The 17,631-nt window shown below is 40.6% G+C and overlaps 5 protein-coding genes across 20 annotated transcripts in view; 2 read left to right on the top strand and 3 right to left on the bottom strand.

Annotated features, from left to right (window-relative positions):
• LOC116201683 (probable disease resistance protein At1g61300) overlaps positions 1–17,631 on the bottom strand; it is a 280,377-nt gene that overhangs the window by 95,557 nt on the left and 167,189 nt on the right. The window lies entirely within an intron of this gene.
• On the bottom strand, positions 25–3,237 carry LOC116201733 (60S ribosomal protein L18a-like protein). Of its 15 annotated transcripts, none has more exons than XM_031533128.1 (7): positions 3,011–3,233; positions 2,843–2,897; positions 2,159–2,264; positions 1,608–1,674; positions 891–1,017; positions 690–781; positions 25–401 (listed from the first exon to the last, which is right to left on the bottom strand). In XM_031533128.1, exons 4-7 carry the CDS (start codon positions 1,615–1,617, stop codon positions 214–216), a joined length of 417 nt encoding a protein of 138 aa, XP_031388988.1. In that variant the 5' UTR covers positions 1,618–1,674; positions 2,159–2,264; positions 2,843–2,897; positions 3,011–3,233; the 3' UTR covers positions 25–213. The 15 variants fall into 15 exon arrangements, with proteins under 15 accessions (XP_031388988.1, XP_031388992.1, XP_031388989.1 ...); XM_031533132.1 differs by having other exon boundaries at positions 2,159–2,243; XM_031533129.1 differs by having other exon boundaries at positions 2,843–2,890.
• Positions 4,429–5,506, top strand: LOC116201731 (mitochondrial import inner membrane translocase subunit TIM23-1-like). Its single transcript, XM_031533122.1, has one exon. It carries the CDS (start codon positions 4,444–4,446, stop codon positions 5,164–5,166), a length of 723 nt encoding a protein of 240 aa, XP_031388982.1. The 5' UTR covers positions 4,429–4,443; the 3' UTR covers positions 5,167–5,506.
• On the top strand, positions 7,771–10,633 carry LOC116201718 (eukaryotic initiation factor 4A-10-like). Its single transcript, XM_031533103.1, has 5 exons — positions 7,771–7,944; positions 8,582–8,654; positions 8,848–8,951; positions 9,169–9,599; positions 9,694–10,633. The coding sequence occupies exons 2-5, from the start codon at positions 8,587–8,589 to the stop codon at positions 10,327–10,329; spliced, it is 1,239 nt and encodes a 412-aa protein (XP_031388963.1). The 5' UTR covers positions 7,771–7,944; positions 8,582–8,586; the 3' UTR covers positions 10,330–10,633.
• Positions 11,311–16,451, bottom strand: LOC116201712 (casein kinase 1-like protein 2). 2 transcript variants are annotated; one of them, XM_031533092.1, is made up of 14 exons: positions 16,063–16,451; positions 15,921–15,961; positions 15,293–15,362; positions 15,051–15,199; positions 14,866–14,961; positions 14,710–14,780; positions 14,024–14,085; positions 13,849–13,912; positions 13,690–13,774; positions 13,454–13,580; positions 13,284–13,366; positions 13,138–13,198; positions 12,894–13,027; positions 11,311–12,041 (listed from the first exon to the last, which is right to left on the bottom strand). In XM_031533092.1, exons 1-14 carry the CDS (start codon positions 16,136–16,138, stop codon positions 11,748–11,750), a joined length of 1,413 nt encoding a protein of 470 aa, XP_031388952.1. In that variant the 5' UTR covers positions 16,139–16,451; the 3' UTR covers positions 11,311–11,747. The 2 variants fall into 2 exon arrangements, with proteins under 2 accessions (XP_031388952.1, XP_031388951.1); XM_031533091.1 differs by having other exon boundaries at positions 12,894–13,033; positions 16,063–16,450.

The raw sequence follows: 17,631 nt of genomic DNA, 5'->3' as shown, positions 1-17,631 counted from the left end.
AACGAAACTCGAGGCTCATCGGAGTGCAAGAACATCCATTTTACTGCTGGAGCTAGAAGCAGTTCTGTACAATTCGTAAAACATTCCGAGTTCTTCGCTCCCATCACTTAGAAAGGATTATACACAACCCCCACTGGATGTACCACTAATCATACGCCAGGCCCCATCACATAGAGAGAGCAAAGAGCTGTTTTTAGACTTCCAGACTTTCTATCACGTTAGATGAAATCTTCTTTGTTGTTTGCTTAACAAGAATTCTTCATCTATGCGCCACAACAGATATGTTCTTCTATAAACTCTGCATATTGAGAGGATGATTTGAATCGTGGTCTCTCTTTTCGGTGCTATCCCGACATAATTACTGCCGCAGCGATGATAATAGCAACTGTACATATCATTGCCTACACAAATATAACACAAACCAATTATGAGCAACGGGGTGCGGCAGTATGGCAGCAGAATTTCCCGAGAATGATACCAAGACTTCTCTCGTTTTGAACCATCAAACGGCAGATGATGACACAAGGCAATTATTAAATCCTTACCTTCTCATTTTCCCAAACCAAGATGAAGGTCCATTCATTTTCTATTGGATTACGTATATAAACATAACTGCGTTTTAAAGAATTTCAGAAAACAAGAATGTTTTCTACAATGGAAGTCACTAAAAATAGAATTTCTGTACTTACAGCAATTGCAGAAGCTGCTAGTCCAGCTCTTTCTCTGGGATCCTTCTGGTAGTAATTGCAGAAGTATAGGATCGTCGCAAAGTACCACATTACTGGAAAAACAAATCCAAGCACAAGACTGCAAAAGGGTTCCCAAGCATTTCATAAAGAGATGCAGATCAGAGAGAGAGGCCACAAAAAGTTGGAGGAATGCCAACTTACGAGAACCATCCGATTCCGCAACCAAAACAAGGAAGAGGCTTGTCGTACAGTCCCAACTTTGGATCTTCTTCGTCTTTAAGGGGGGTATAGTCACCTTTTTCCTGGTCCACCCCAACATTTGAATGCTCTGTGAACAACGCAGATACAACAGCTAATCAACTTCCCTTATCATAGATAATCGAACATGGACAATTGACTGGCGATTAGCCTATTAAAGGAATTCTTGAAAATTGCCAGTTCAATGCATTTGAATTTTAAGGGATTAAAATCTACCATCAATCTTCAAATTTGAAAATCAGTTTCACACACACTAAAAGAAGAATGATAACAGCAAGGGATCTTGACATCCGGACCTTTCCCAATTCACACAATCATTAAATGTTTACTAGATAAAGGAAAATATACTATTATGACATTATACAGAAAGGCAGACCACATACAAGAGGATGTGAATGAACGGAACTCCCAAGGGTTTCAAATATTTTCAGTTACAAGCTACTAACACCACATAACTTTTACGTTTCCCTTCCCAATGGGAATCCAGGATTTCAAAAAAAAATAAAAAAGGAAGAAGAAGAAGAACATATTAGGCCTCTTCTATAGTGAATGCATCTTTTCATCCCATTAGTAAATTCCAGTCTTACGCATCACTAGTAGTGAATATTGAATACATGAATGACAAATATGATTGAAAAGAAATGAAGGAACTTTATGTACTCTGATCCATGTGTAGCAGCTGTACTTCAGGAAGATGCTCTCTAGACTATAAAGAGTCCTTGGCCACCTGATAAGCCGCAAAGTAAAATCAGCACAAAGTTTATAAAAAATGGTTGGAAACAGAAAGGGGGAAGTGATCTAGATAGTCAAAGGACTTGAATACTAATCAACCCCTACCAAAAAATTTCTTCCCCCATAAGACCTTTGCACAAGATTATATCATAGATCATATCAACAGTCCAATTTTCAGAAACACAAGATATCACAAGCAAGACAATTACGCTTATTAATTCTACAAGAAATATAGTACATATATTTTGAAATGAGATTAACCACCTTAGCAGACAAAATACATAGCTCATGGACTTCAATTGCTCAATTACTCGATGACAAGTAACCTCAACAATCAAATACGAACACGATTATACTATTACAAAAAGAGAAACATAAAACCTAAATTACTCACACGAGCCCTCAATCACACTTAGAGAAACTCAGCTAAGATAATGAATGTATAATACACGGATTACACCTGACCAGTGTTAACAAACCTTGCAATCTAAACGAGCCTCCAATTGCAGTATCTCTGTTCACCTTCCAAGAAGCTCTCCCTCAGGATCGATGCTACACGTGTAACTGCTTCATGGAATCATCTTGCTGCATCATTCCTTGGCATCAATCTTACTAAAATGAAGACTTTAGAACCTTACACGCACCTAAACTAGAGCAAAATCACCTTGACGTGGTCAATCAACTCATGACCCATTATGAACAATATCCTGAAATCATGCTGGTTAATGGAAATCAAAACTAACCCAAGACAAGACCAACAAAAAGACGGACAAGGTATCAACTTGAGAACAAATCTAAGTATCTGGATGTCACATTCAAACCAAACAAATGGTAGTTTCATGTTCCTTGCAAGCAAAGACAGGGCAATGGATGCACAACACGTAAGAGGGAGGGAAAAAGATCCCCACAATCAATCCAATTTCCAGAATATCCATCTACCAGTCAAAATCAAGAAAACCCGTGACAAAGTCAACCAATTCTGCAGAAACCAAAGAATCGAAAAGGCAAAACACTTCAGTGGTTAAAATTAGCAACAGGCATCCCCTACTCATGTTAATTTGTCAATCATTTGCAGGTCGGGAAAGTTGGAAAAACCCGACATTGGCGCCGTCGAGATATACACAAATGAAGGATTTTGTCATCCTGCCAATCTAATAGTTCACCTGCTAAATTCACCATCCGAATGAAACGTCAAACGGCGATCGCTTCCACTGAAAACTGACACGGGAAGCAATCAAGAACCCAGAATGCATGCCGGAAACAAACATTGCGAGGGAAACGAGGCTGCGAGGCAGTGGAATAAGCGATTCCAAGAGCTCGAATCAGCTCACCTTGGAGAAAGACGGATTCGAACAGAGCGGAGAGAAGGGTCACCGAGAGAGATGGGGTAGAAGACGACGTAAGAGCATCGCCATCGCCATCACCATCATCGTCCCCGCCGACCCAATTGATCAGCTGAGCAATTATGGTGATTGGAACGAAACCGCAAAGGAAACTCTCTCCTCTTCAGCTCTCCCTGTGCGATTTGGTTTGAAGGAGAGGAAATGTAGATGGACTCATCTGACCAGTCGAAACGATGCCGTTTTGGTCGGGGTACTTTCGGAATTCAGGGATATTCTCTCCATGCATTCTGTTGTTCTATCAAATGCATGCGTCTAGTGGGACACACAGGGGATAGTTGACACATGCTCGACCATTGAATAAGATATAGACTTAATTACATAAATATATATATATACATCATCTTTGCACTTATTTTCTAAATATAAAACGACTTTTAAAAAAATAGTACAGAGATGCACGACTTTTAGATTAAGCTGCGATTCTAGCACGACGTCAATTATTTTGTCAAACATAAAGATAACGGCTAACGAAAATTAACGATGTAATGTGGCACAACATAATTGAACGACTGACACTTGGCACCGTTAGCTCCTTGTTAGCTGTTATCATCCAATCATGTTCTATCACGTGACACCGTTATATTAGTTGTTATCGTTACAATTTGATTCAACAATTTACATTATACTAAATACGCAACTAAACATAAAGTCGTGCTATATTTGAAAAAAAGTGCAACGCTTTTTATATACTACTCTCCAAAGGCAGTGTTATATTTAGAAAAAAAAATATAAAGATCATGCATTTATGTGCTATTTCTTAAAATTCATACTATATTTAAGAAAAAGTGCAAATGTCATACTTTTTTAGATAATTAAGCCTGAGATATATGGCGCCTTCTGAGCGAGCCTTTGCGGGAAGTTTAATTACGAATAAACTCATACCGTTCGATGTTTCTGCTATTGGCACATGAATGTCATATGCTGGCACAACTTTGGTGAGCGTACATCCTCTTAGGCTTATGTTGCACGGCCGTTCCAAGTCGCGTTCCACCGTAGTTTCAAGACCATTCAAAGACACACATGCGGTGCTTAACCTAATAGAGACGTGCACATTAATCATGAGTCGGTGTATCTACTCTCACATCATTGATGCATGAAATATAGAGAATGTAATTACGTTATTGTATCTCGTTTATTAAATATGAAAAGATCGGGAACAATGATACCATAAAAAGGAATCATTGTAAAGATTCTTTCATTCAATTATATATATGAATTTATTATTGCTCGTTTTCCATGTGTTAATAAACTGATTTATCTATTTATCACAATCTTTTTATTGAGGGTTACCACGTGACGAGATAGGACGACCCATAAATGTCGCGGTTGGAGAGCATAAATGGTATGGATGCCTGCGGGCGATGGGCCAACGATCCGACCCGATCCTCTCGGTTATTCTCGAGCCGCTGACTGCTGACTTTTCGACGAGGCTTCCAACAAAACCACGGCCCGCCTCCTCTCTCCCCTTTAATCGCTCAAACCTAAACCCTAGCTCGCCACCACGCAGCTCCACCTCCATGGCTTACCGGAGTTCCTACCCCGATCCAGAGTCTTCCGATCAGCGACGAGAACGCCTCTACAACCCCTACCAGGACCTCCAGCTCCCCGCCAAGACCCTGTACAAGCTCCCCACGTCCCCGGAGTTCCTCTTCTCCGAGGAGTCCCTCCACCAGCGCCGCTCCTGGGGCGAGAACCTCACGTTCTACACCGGCTGCGGTTACGTCGCGGGCTCCATCGGCGGAGCCTCTCATGGCGCCTTCAACGGCATCAAATCCATCGAGCCCTCCGACACGCTCAAGCTCAAGATCAACCGCCTCCTCAACTCTTCCGGCCACTCTGGTCGCGCGTGGGGGAACCGGCTGGGCGTCATCGGGCTGCTTTACGCGGGAATCGAGAGCGGGATCGTGGCGGTGACCGACCGGGACGATTTGTGGAGCAGCTTTGGGGCGGGACTCGGCACCGGCGCGGTATACAGGGCTGCGAGGGGTGTGAGGTCCGCGGCCGTGGCCGGAGCTCTTGGCGGCGCCGCGGCAGCTGCAGCCGTTGCGGGGAAGCAGGTGATGAAGCGATACGTGCCAATATGAGGTCTTGTAATGCGATAACAAGCTCAAGGTTTCGTGTCTATTCTTGAGATAGTCTGTTAGTCTGCTCTCACTTGAGTTATATATCAATGAACCTTCAAAGAACGGTGCCCAATTTGTTGAATTGTTCTCTGATAAATAATGAAAGTGGGAAAAAGATACGGAGCTGTTAGCTTTGCATGGACAAATGCAATGGCTAGTTTTGATGTCGAATCATAAATCTCTCTGCTTTTGGCTTGAAGTCATTGTTTTATATGCTTGTGAAAGAAGAAATGGTTAGAAGGTTATCGACTGTGATGCATTCAGCGTGTGCATTTATGGTGTATTTGTTTTGTTTGAGCTAGATTCCATTTGTCTCTTTTAATTGGTTTCACGAAACAATATCGATGGGAATGCTACCGATTGTGTGATGTCTAATCCATTATGGTAGCATGGATACATTTATTCTTATCAATATGTTATGCTACTCATCGGGATGATTGTGGAAGTACATTATGCTAGAGAAATCATTGAGCTAGAGTTGTTTCCCGGCTGCTGCTTGTTCATTGTTGGTGAAAGGCATGCTGTACATATTCGGAAAAATTTGCTATGCATCTGAAGAATTCTTATAGTGCTAATATATCCCGTTTGCACTTCCTTATGGAATGGAAGATTAGGAATACATAGAAGAATCGAAAGCATAGCTGGCGGCTTGGTGCATATACTAATATGCATTCGGAGTGTCTCGTGAAGTGTATTTGTTGGCCGAGTCGACGTCCAGGGGAAATCCATGCTACCCTTACCTTTTAGTTGTTCTGTCTGCTGATATTTCTGTAGGTTACTGTTTGCTGACATCTCAAGGAATAGTCTGTAATCGACGGCAATTTTGTGAAAATTGAATAGATAACCTCTCTTGTCGCAGTCGGGAATTTCTATGTTGTCGTGAAAACTAGGTAGTTCATCTCTCCAGAGGCAGTGCTTGTCAGATAAAAGCAAACCGTGTCTTGTTTTGGCCTTCATTCTTTGTGAAGCACCCAATGCCGTGATGTTTGTTGTTGTATATTGCTATGCTCGCCGATGTTTGTTTTTCTACATCGTTCTTTCTCCAGAAGATTATTGACGTGGAGTGGTTGATGTTTGTTGAAACGGAAGATTACTGATGTGTAGTATAGTAGTCAATGTCTGTTGTTCCCTATCTTTCTTTCTCCGGGCCTGACCACCCTCCTCTTTCATGTCTATCCGCTTCATCGTCTGGTTCTCTCAATTCTTGACTTCTTGTGAGCAGATTTCGGCTTTCCATTTTCTTCGTCCCTTTTAAGCTAAAAAATAAGAGGACCTACATGTTTTTCATGAAACATGTTTAGTCCGATGAGTTTTACTCAGCATTGCTTATCGATATCTCTCTCATCTTCTGGAAACTGGAGAATGGAATAGCTTGTCCGAGCTTTCTCACGTGTCTTTTTCGGATTTTGTTGTAGTCTTTTCTCGTTTGCAATCAGTGATTGCCAATGCTCTGAGAAAATTGCTGCGGCGAATACCGAAGCTCTCAATCCCTATCTCATGGATGGACTCCTCGGAGGAGGTTTTCCTTTGCGATGATCGACTTTTACCCCAGACATGGCAAGAGCAGGAGTCGGGAATGATTGAGTTAAAATCTAAAACCGGAAGTCGGAGAAGAACCCGCTGGTTGCATGTAATGAATACATATTTACTACGCAAGTGCTTTTACTGTCGGGGATCTTGATAGAAAACTCCTTTTTGTTTTTAAGTTAAAAAAAACTCATGAATCTAATAAAGATTTATAAAAAGCGTGATAGTTCATTGAGAAGATATTAAATCTGGACTTTTATATATATATATATATATATAGAGAGAATTTAGCACATGATAATAAGAAAACATTAACTAGATTACGGCAAACGGATGAATGGATTTTTATTCGATTGTGTAAGATTTTCTCCATCTAAATAGTTTGGTTTATTATCTGATATGATATTTTGGATATGAAATAGCACTGTTTCAAGAGAAAAACCCTTGTCAAGATTTTCTTATCTTAAGGGGTATCCTATTCAAAAGCAGCTTATCTATTACTTAATAAAGTCTCGAAAATATGTATTAAAAAGATAATTTCCTATTATAGATAAGAAGAAGAATCAAATTAGTTCTTAATTTTTTATTTTTTTTTTACGAACAATCCTACCGTGGCATTTTCCAATATAGCACCTATACGAATCCCTCTTTTTAAGGAAATATCCATATCGAAATCAAATTCACAAAATGCATTGGAGGATCCAAGAGTTAAAAAGGCTTGTCTTTTGCTCTTATTTTAGGCAAAGAAAATCTTAAGGAAATCCGAACTGTCTTCTAATAGGCACCAGTTGGATGTTATGTAAGTAGAGATTCGAACTAATTGTATATTTATTTAATTGAAGATTTAAAGATAGGTAGAAATATAGAATACAACTAGTTATTTGATATTATGAAATGAATTTTTTTTTTTTAAAAAAAAAAGCAAAAGGGATTAAATCTATCTGGTAATTTGAGCGAAAATTCAGGGGCAAATCCGGGAATTGAATTGGAGGAGAGGCAGGACGGCTGGGTCTATAAAAAAGGCCTCCAACCCTTTTTCCTTCTCTTCGTTCTGCTCTGAGGCAATCAGTTTCCAACAGCGAAGAAAGACGAAAAGCCGTAGATCCGAGGAGTTAGGGGCTCAGATTTCCTTAATCTCCTCTCCGTCTCTGTCTCTGGGAAAGTGCAAATCTCTGTTCTAAGGAAGAAGCTCTTCGTGGTCGTCAATTTCAGGTTGTCTCTCTCTCTCCGATGTCCCCGTTTGTTGAAATTGGGGGTTGACCGGTTTGGATCTGTGGAGTGTGGTTTCATGGGATATTGAGCTTCTGGGTTTTGTTTGTAATTGACTATTGATTGAATGGTGCGTGGGGTAGTGTAGATTTGTCTAAGTTTGGTCCTGTCGTCGCTGTTAACAGTTGGTTTGCCTCAGATGGCTGCTATAGTCTAGAAGCTGAATACTTTGGTTGCGTTGCTGTATTGGTTGTGGAGGAAGTGTTGGTATATCGGACTTCGAAGAAAATTCTTCATCGTGGGAGGAGGAGTCCGACCCGGATTCTTTTTCCACATCGCACATAGTCATTCGGGGTTCGGATTTGGATGTCTAGGAGTGTTCGAAGGGTTGAAAGAATGTTGAGGTTTGAGGATTACACGTCTGTCAATGGTGGTATGGCTTGTTTTTATGAATTGTGAGGGAGTTTGTGCTTCGGAGTTGAGAGAGTGGCAAGCGATGTCATTCTCCAGCTCGTGGGCTTATATATGTATTTGTAATCATGATGATAGTTCTGAGCTTCTATGTTAAAATACTGTTTTCCTGGAAAGTGGTTAAACCCCGAGCATAAAGGTTGCTTATTCATCTTATTTTGTGTTGAAGCATCCATGGCAAGCTTGGCAACTGAAGGATCTCAATTTGACCCTCGTCATTATGATTCAAAGATGAGTGAGCTGTAAGTGGTGTCTTTTCTAGTGCTATCATTTAACAAAAGTATTAAGAGGTTAAAAATTAAAATAATTTAAAAAGAAAGAAAGAAAGAAGAAGAAAATTGCCTGATCAAACATTATGTATCCTGGTAATGTTAGATATATTTATTTCTTTTTTCAGTAGCTGATAATTTTGTTTTATTTGAAAAAATCTCGCAGGAATGTTGATGGCGATCAGTTCTTTACCTCCTATGATGAGGTTCATGACAGTTTTGATGCCATGGGACTGCAAGAAAACCTACTTAGGGGAATCTATGCTTATGGTATGTCATGTTTAGAATTTTATTAATTTTTTATTTTATCTTTTGGTTTCTGTCTGTTTGGCTTCCCATGAGTGATTTCCTTTGTCCTTCTTACTTTCTGCTGTGTTGAGAACTAAATAGTTTTCCAGTGTATAACATCTCGCCAACGTAGTTGCAGTTTTATAGATATTGTTGTTTATTTGAAGTATGACCTTCTGATTCATGCATCAATCTGAAGGTTTTGAGAAGCCATCTGCCATTCAGCAAAGGGGAATTGTTCCATTCTGCAAGGGCCTTGATGTGATTCAACAGGCTCAATCTGGAACTGGGAAGACTGCAACTTTCTGCTCCGGAGTACTTCAGCAACTCGACTACAATTTGGTTCAATGCCAAGCTCTGGTTCTCGCGCCCACTAGGGAACTCGCCCAGCAAATTGAGAAGGTCATGAGAGCTCTTGGTGATTATCTTGGAGTGAAGGTGCATGCTTGTGTTGGAGGAACAAGTGTTCGTGAGGATCAACGTATTCTCCAGAGTGGGGTCCATGTTGTTGTGGGAACTCCTGGGCGTGTCTTTGACATGTTAAGGAGGCAGTCACTCCGCCCTGATGATATCCGTATGTTTGTGTTGGATGAGGCGGATGAGATGCTCTCACGAGGTTTCAAGGATCAGGTTTGTACATCTTGCAGAACTGTTGATTCCATTACAGACATGCATGCATTTAATATGATAGTAAAATTTTCTTCTAATGGCATCTCCTCTCCAGATTTATGATATCTTCCAGCTCTTGCCTGGAAAGATCCAGGTTGGTGTTTTCTCAGCTACAATGCCCCCAGAGGCACTCGAGATCACGAGAAAGTTCATGAACAAGCCAGTGCGGATCTTGGTGAAGCGAGATGAACTCACTCTTGAAGGTATCAAGCAGTTCTATGTGAATGTCGATAAGGAGGAGTGGAAGCTCGAGACTCTCTGCGACCTATACGAGACCCTAGCGATTACCCAGAGTGTCATTTTCGTGAATACTCGTCGCAAGGTCGACTGGCTGACGGACAAGATGAGGAGCAGGGACCACACTGTCTCTGCAACCCATGGCGACATGGACCAGAACCAGAGGGACATAATCATGCGCGAGTTCCGGTCGGGTTCATCCCGCGTCCTCATCACCACTGATCTCCTGGCTCGCGGTATCGATGTGCAGCAGGTCTCCCTCGTCATAAACTACGACCTGCCCACTCAGCCAGAGAACTACCTGCACCGCATCGGACGAAGCGGCCGTTTCGGGAGGAAGGGTGTCGCCATCAACTTTGTTACGCGGGATGACGAGAGGATGCTGTCCGATATTCAGAGGTTCTACAACGTGGTCGTCGAGGAGTTGCCATCGAATGTTGCTGACCTCATCTGATTGGTAGGAGGAATAGAGAGGCTTAAGGGTCCTTGGTCATCAGAGCTTCGTAAGCTTTATCTTTGTTGTTTGAAAACAATGCACCAACCATCTTTACTGTTTATTTATATTTTTGGCAAAGAAGACGATCCTGCGGTTGTATTGTCGTCTTGGGAGTTAGTCAACTGCAGGTTACTTTTTGTAGGGCAAGAAGTTTTGGATCTGTAGGGCTTCCCTTCTTTCGTAGGATAATAGGTTTGTAAGTCGGTTTTGGATTTTAATGTGAGATTCTGCTTTCTTAATACTGTGCTTGTGCTCTGATCAATCTTATATATTTAATGCGATACATATTATTCCCACGAGTGTTGCATTTGAGCGATGGAAAGCTTTCGCATAGGTTATTTATACAATTTCTTAGTCCATTACGACTGTCTCTTCGAGTTCCTATATCAAAATCTACATTAAAGTTTGTGAAGTGTCAATTAACAGCAAAGTTTGGATCGAGGGAAAAAGGGGGAAGGTTTAAGTTATGGGGTTGGTTTTTCAAGATTTTGTACTAATTTTGTTTACGCCGGAGAAAATTAATCAATCAATGCAATCAGCCAGCATATGACATTCGTGCAGAGGTTTAATTTCTTTAAAAAAAAAAAAAAGTCACGTCAGTTCGAGCATAGCACGGGCACACGTGTTTATATTAACCGGAGCTATTCAGGGCCGGCTGCAAATGGACCAGTAATCGGGCCAGTTATCATTTAATGGGCCCCGAAAGCCTCTCCTGAATCCTCATGCACTCATTCATCGCAACGGACTAAGTCCTTTCTGAACTTCAAACAACTGGATATGACATTACGAATGAACCGTAAAAGAACCCCCCAGCTTACGGTTCAGCTACAATCACTAATCATCCTCGAGCTTGAGCTCAATGCTGATAGAAATTAAATTAACCATGGCACTACATCTCAACTCGGTATTCATCAACCATATGTGGCACCAAGAGCAAACTAGAGAGTAACATTCCGCGACTCCATACCCAAGTCGATGGTAAATACAGCATGTGACTTGAGTGTCTAATCAATGAAACGCTCGACTCAATCCTCCGTTTCTTCAGAAGTGAGTGAAAAAGATACAGAATGACAACTCACCTACTTACACTTTCTGCTGTTTTTAACTGATCAAACAACAAGAACCACGATAGAATCTCAAACATATAAAGATGACTTTGCAAATAGCAGCGGGTACAAACCCAAATTGGCACCTCCAGTGCAGCAAGCAAGCCCCGCTTATATCATCTAGTGTACCTCTTATTATAGGAATTACAGAGGAGAAAGTTGCGACATACTTGTTAAAATGCAGAGGGACTTTAGTGCTTCAGCTGTCCTTGAGCTGTATAGCTTTGCAGAATTTACAAGGGGCAGAGTGATTGCAAGACTTGGAAGTTACTAATGCTGCAATCTCTCGTCACCGTTGTTAAAGTTCAAGCCCTCGATGCCCCTTAAGGTGGACTCCAAATTCTTGATGTTTGAGACACCCCTTGAAGACGGGCGCTTCTGCTCTGAGGATATGATGGGTGAACTTCTTTGAGCACTGGAATACTTGTGACTTGCCCCGGGGCTCAAGTCTATCTTGCGATGGAGAGGATCAGGATCCACCCCAACATTCACTGCATCATTGCTGCCCGATACAGTAGGTCTCCTTGAAGATCCACCCGGACGCAAAGAACTGAGAGAAGATAACTGCAAAGAAATGGCCAAAATGCCAATTGCTTACCCAAAAAGTCCATTGATAATCCCGTTAACACTTCAGTGCAGTCCAAGGAGAATTTAGCACGAACAGTTTGTTTCAAGTCAAATGGGGAGGGAACTTACCAGACAAGGAATTTCCAAGTACCAGAGAAAAGTCCATTTGTTAATGCCATTAATGATTAAACTCACAACAGCCAACAAGTAATAATTGACATAAAATTTACGTACTGTTTCATGTAAAGTGCAGCTTCCATTCAGTCGATATGATATCAGTTATCAAATAATGCTTCCAATTAACCTCAAATACAGACTCATTTTTCTGCTACTTATTCACCTTTTTTCCAGGAGAAAAAAAAAGATATTTGAGGTCGAGTGATGTGCTTTTAGAACTGTCAATAAAATTAAGGCAGATTTCATCTATAATCTTCAAAAGCAAGATGCTAGAGCATCAGAAAATGTTATGAGGGGCAACTGCAGAGAAAGCCATAATTTATGCAAACTATCCTATAGCTTTGTATGCACAATGCATAAAGAACCCCAACCGTGGTAAGAAACTAAGAAATTATTATCATCTTGTGAATTTAATAGATTACCAGCAAAAATGTAAATAAAAGAGATTATCATAGCTCATGAAACACTAATGATCCTTGGAGCAGCCCATAAAACACCGTATTGCATGGTGTACAGCGCTCAGGACAGAAAATATCTGTTTATCAATAAAAAAATGACTTAATATCTCTTTATCAATAAAAAATGACTTACTATTCAACTCATGTCAAATATGAAAAAGCACTCAGGCCATGAAACCAGTCTCAATTTTACAGCTGCAGACTGGGTACTTACCATGGCATCTTTGGAAATAGTAGAATCATTTGCAGCTGGAGCTTTCTGCTTAAGCCCACTCCCAGAAGCCAGCATGGGTCCAGAGGGTCTTCTATGAGAAGGATCTGCTGGAGACCAGCCAGAAGGTCTTCCATCTTCACCTAGGAAATCACATGAACATAATGATCCTCTCAAATATCAAATGGTGTGTAGGCACCACTTTATACTCAGCCCCCTTTTTTCAGGTTTTGGCTTAAAGTACTACCTGACTGCCGATCTGGATTAGCAAATGGAGGCACTGCATGACTTGGTCCTGTGCCTGAACCCTGCATAAACAAGCAATACTGTTTAACTAGGCTGCTCAATCAGTTCAGCCGCATGTCCCAAAGCAAATATGAGTACATCACTCACGAGAGCACGGGTGGGAGGAGTAGCAATCTGGGATTGCTGGTACTTTAAAATGGTCCAATCAAACACATAATCGAACTGAAATCCTGATTTAAGAAGGGAAAAAAAATTAGCTGGTCGACCGATAGATCAGCGAACCATTTGCAACAGGCATATCAACTAAAAGATCAAACCTTCGCGGATAAAAAGGTCGCGGAAGAGTCTCTTCAGATACGCGTAATCAGGTCTATCATCAAATCTCAGTGACCGGCAATAATGGAAATATGATGCAAATTCTGAAGGGTAGCCCCGGCACAAGGCCTAAAAGAAAAAACATTTCAATCATTTTAGGAGGTGAAGCCTGTGCGTATTAATGAAAGCAATACTGCAGTGCAGATGGATAGAATTGCTTTCATAAGGATGATTCTACCTCAATAGATGTCGCAACTTTTTTTTCACTGATCTTTTCGTACTTCTGTTTCTTTGTTCCTGCTTTCAGTCCCTGCCAGGGAAGACTGCCAGAAAGGTGGCACCATAACTAACAGATTTCATCAAGGAAGAGAGAAGGTAAACCTGCCAGAATCAGTACCTTCCCCTCAGAAAATACATCAGAACATATCCAAGCGACTCTAGATCATCCCTGCGGCTTTGTTCTGGGCATATCAAGAAGAGAATATAAAGAAATCAACTTGTGATCTGAGTAAGAGCCACGTAAAATAAAAAAGATAATACAATAAAATAAAAGTGGCATCTCTGTTACGCACCTATCCCAAGGTGAGTATTCATGCTCGCATATCTTGCAGTCCCAGTCAAATTCTTATTTTCTCTGCAGACCTTAGAAACATGTTATGGACTAGAACTAGAATAATAAACCCGGTAAAAGCTAGCATGACCTTAATTTAGACAAAAAGGAATATGCAGATCTCGACTTTAGATAATCTAAAGAGAGACTACGACAAAAAAGCAATGGACAAAGCAGATCCATAGCATGACACACAAGGACAACAAACAAAAAATTGAATGGTCATGTGGAATATAAACAAATACTTTTTCATCAAGATCTATTTCCATGGCCAAGAATATAGCTTTCTTTGTAAAAACTAAGAAAATTGTTGCCATAGCATGGTCTCTAAAAATGAACCCTGAACTTGATTGCCATTAGTACCTACTGGAATGAAAAGGCTAAAAATATATAGACCAAATGAGCTCTCTTTAATAAATGCAACATCCCTCTTAAGTCAATTGCAGCTCCAATGAACAACAACAAATATATCAAACCTATAACATCAACGAGATTGAACACAGTGACAGCAATTACAGCATATTCCAAATGACAACATTTATTTGCAATAATGGCTTTACTCAACACATCTATAAGGACAAAGTGAAATGACCACTTTAGCTGTTCAGTTCGATTAACACATGCAGTAAATTATTTTTCACAACCAACCTGTAAGGAATATGTTGATGAGTTGAAGTGTCTCGATACTTCTTCGCGAGACCAAAATCAATAATATAGACCTACATGCAAGTAAATGTTAACATATAATAATTAATGAAAATCCAATAATCAAACATAATAGAATAAAATGTTCCCAGTGCGAACCTGGTTAGCACGCCTCCCTAAACCCATAAGGAAATTATCAGGTTTGATATCCCGATGTAGAAATGATTTTGAGTGGACGAATTCAACTCGATTAATCTGAAAGAGCAATGGGATCCATATAAAATACTGAGTTCAATGAATATAGGATTTAAACAAAATGAAGGAAAGCAGGGGAAGAAACCTACCATCTGATCCGCAAGCATCAGTACAGTCTTGAGGGACAACTTTCTACTGCAAAAGTTGAACAGATCCTCAAGACTAGGTCCCAGCAAATCCATCACAAGCACATTATAGTCACCTTCAACCCCAAACCACTTCACATTTGGAATACCAGCTGCAGTTCAGATAGCGTGCACAATATCACGTCACACAAATATGCACCGAGGAAATAGTATAAATAGCAATCATAAAGAAAGAAACATCTTACTTCCGCCTTGAAGAATTTTATAGAGTTTTGATTCATAATACAGTTGGGGATGCTTCGTCTTCACATTTTCCTAACCAAAAGCATGCCGCAATAATCATCAGTAATATTCATTATCAGCAAGAAATCTCTTTTGTCGACTTGCATTTCATCGAGTCATCTATACTGTGAAACCGCACAATAAAATTTTCTTCGCTACAAACAATACATCGTTAAACGGGACTGTGAAATAACTGGGGAACTAAGTTTTCTTCAGCTGGTAATGAGAAATGTATGAACAATTGTCTGACAGAAGCAACTGAAAAGTACAATAAGGACGCAAACTAACTAGTAAAAGTGCTGATTTTGTCAGCCAACCCTCTGCCAAATGTCAGCTGCTTGAACTGGCACTACTTTAAGGTTGTCAGAGTTCCCTCCAATAAACAAAGGAGGCAGTAACAGCTAATTAATATGCTCCAATTCCCGAAAGGGTGGAAGATAAAGTCAGACATGCTGCAGAGACCCAAACATTTGCAGAAACAGCTCCGAAGAAAGACCGTCACATATAGATGGGGACAGAAATGGCAATCCCATCCTCATTTACCAAATTAGGAAAATTCCAACGGGAAATCTAACTAAGAACAGCACTCACAAGCTTAATAGCAACCTCCTCATTTGTCTGGATATTCGTACCTGCGGAGTCACGAAAAATCGCAAACAATCAGTCACGATGAGGGGAAGCATTCGAAGCGGCTAAGGGAACAGAAGAAGAGAGAGAAAGAAGTCGAACAGACCGAGGTAGATCTCCCCGAAGGATCCGCTCCCGATCTTGCGACCGAGCCTGAACTTGTTCCCAACTCGAGGCTCCATCGAATCCGAAGCTCGGAGATCGGAGACCCTAAAAGCCGAATCAAAGGCTAAGCTCTACGGAACCAGGCGTGACGCAGCAGCCATTGATGAGAGAAGAGAATTTACGGGGAGGATGAACAAAAGTGAAAAGGGGGAAAAGGGAAGGGGAAGAGAAGGGGGAAATTGGAGCTTCTGTGACCCTCTTTTTCTCTCTCTATCTAAGGTGAAACGGATGAATTAGGGTTACAGTGAGAGAGAAAGAGAGAGAGAGAGAGAGAGAGGAAGAAGAGGAGGAGGGAGAAAGCGGGAGAGATTACGGTGGGGCGTAATATAGAGGATCACAGCCCATTGGGTCTCTTTGCTTTGATCTAATCGCTGCGGACCTTCTTATACGGCTTACTCAAATTATTAATTCATAATAATTCACTTATCCAAATCAGTAATTAATTATTAATCTTGCATTGCATTGTTGATTGTTCCATCATATATAATAGGGTAATGACCCAAAGACGCATGTTTTTAATTTTCACATCAACTTTATTTTTTGGCAAAAAAAGTAAAAATTTTGATTTTCTTGTTAAATTAGGCATATCATTTTCTATCCATTTTGCTGACGCGGCGGTGCCTACATAGCAAATGATGTCATCCCATGTTAGCAAATATAATAAAAATTTTAAAGAAAAAAAAAAGAAAGAAATGCTTTGATCGAAGGAGGGGTGAGGGCCTCGGCTAACCACCATAATCTTGATTGGGGTCGTCGATGACCTCAAAGGGAATCGACCGAGGAGTGATGGCCGAGATCGAGGTCCTACCCACTGAAATAAGGATAATCCCCAAGGCCTAGTGGCTGTGATCGAGGTCCTTGATTTCGTCTACCAATCCCCCCATTAGGCTCGTTGGTGCCCTTTAGGATCACCGGCAACTTCAATTGGAGGGCGTTTACCCATCCTTTCTCCGATCAATGCCTTTCTCTCTCTTTTTTCTTCCCCCTTTAATTTTTTAAATTTTTTGCTAAAGTGGCATGACACCATTTAACATGTAGATGTCGTTTTTTATCAAGTCAACAAAATGGATGAAAAATGATACAGATGTCTAATGTAACAAAAAAAAATTAAAGTTCGTACCAAAATTAAAATGGTGACAAAATTCATACATTTTTGTGTTATTAACCCTATATAATAAGGCAAAAAAATATCTTAATGCAACCTTGGTCTCATAATTTTCCTTTAAATTATCCATCCAAATTCAGTTGAAATTACGAAGCTTCCTCGACCTTGGGAGGTTCTTCCATCTTTAAGAACCAGTTAAGGTTTCATGTGACTTTCAAGTCAAACTATTTTGTAGGTACATATACTACTTTGAGAGGTTGATGCGACAGTTACAAATAATTGGTATCGATCCGATCCCTTTGATGTCCCGAATGAGCAACCCCGTTGATTTTCATAGTTCGAGAAATTAAACAGGACAGATGAGATACGAGTTGATATCATCACCAGAGTTACGAGTATGACCAA

The sequence above is a fragment of the Punica granatum genome, chromosome 3 (genome assembly GCF_007655135.1).
Source record: "Punica granatum isolate Tunisia-2019 chromosome 3, ASM765513v2, whole genome shotgun sequence".
NCBI classification, from domain to species: Eukaryota; Viridiplantae; Streptophyta; class Magnoliopsida; order Myrtales; family Lythraceae; genus Punica; species Punica granatum.
The sequence above is the reverse complement of the archived record's forward strand: the minus strand, read 5'-3'. Positions and strand labels throughout refer to the sequence as shown.

Excerpts from the sequence above, each read along its gene's own strand:
- LOC116201733 (XM_031533135.1), bottom strand. Across the intron at positions 782-890 it reads TGCGGAATCGGATGGTTCTC|TAATGTGGTACTTTGCGACG; the intron begins GTAAGTTGGCAT and ends TTGTTTTTCCAG. Across the intron at positions 402-689 it reads TAGCAGCTTCTGCAATTGCT|GCAATGATATGTACAGTTGC; the intron begins GTAAGTACAGAA and ends ATATTTGTGTAG.
- LOC116201731 (XM_031533122.1), top strand. The coding sequence starts at position 4,444 with ATGGGCCAACGATCCGACCCGATCCTCTCGGTTATTCTCGAGCCGCTG.
- LOC116201712 (XM_031533091.1), bottom strand. The coding sequence starts at position 16,138 with ATGGAGCCTCGAGTTGGGAACAAGTTCAGGCTCGGTCGCAAGATCGGG. Across the intron at positions 13,913-14,023 it reads GAATACTCACCTTGGGATAG|AACAAAGCCGCAGGGATGAT; the intron begins GTGCGTAACAGA and ends TGATATGCCCAG. Across the intron at positions 13,199-13,283 it reads CTCCTCCCACCCGTGCTCTC|GGTTCAGGCACAGGACCAAG; the intron begins GTGAGTGATGTA and ends TTGTTTATGCAG.
- LOC116201718 (XM_031533103.1), top strand. The coding sequence starts at position 8,587 with ATGGCAAGCTTGGCAACTGAAGGATCTCAATTTGACCCTCGTCATTAT. Across the intron at positions 8,952-9,168 it reads TAGGGGAATCTATGCTTATG|GTTTTGAGAAGCCATCTGCC; the intron begins GTATGTCATGTT and ends ATCAATCTGAAG. Across the intron at positions 9,600-9,693 it reads CACGAGGTTTCAAGGATCAG|ATTTATGATATCTTCCAGCT; the intron begins GTTTGTACATCT and ends TCTCCTCTCCAG.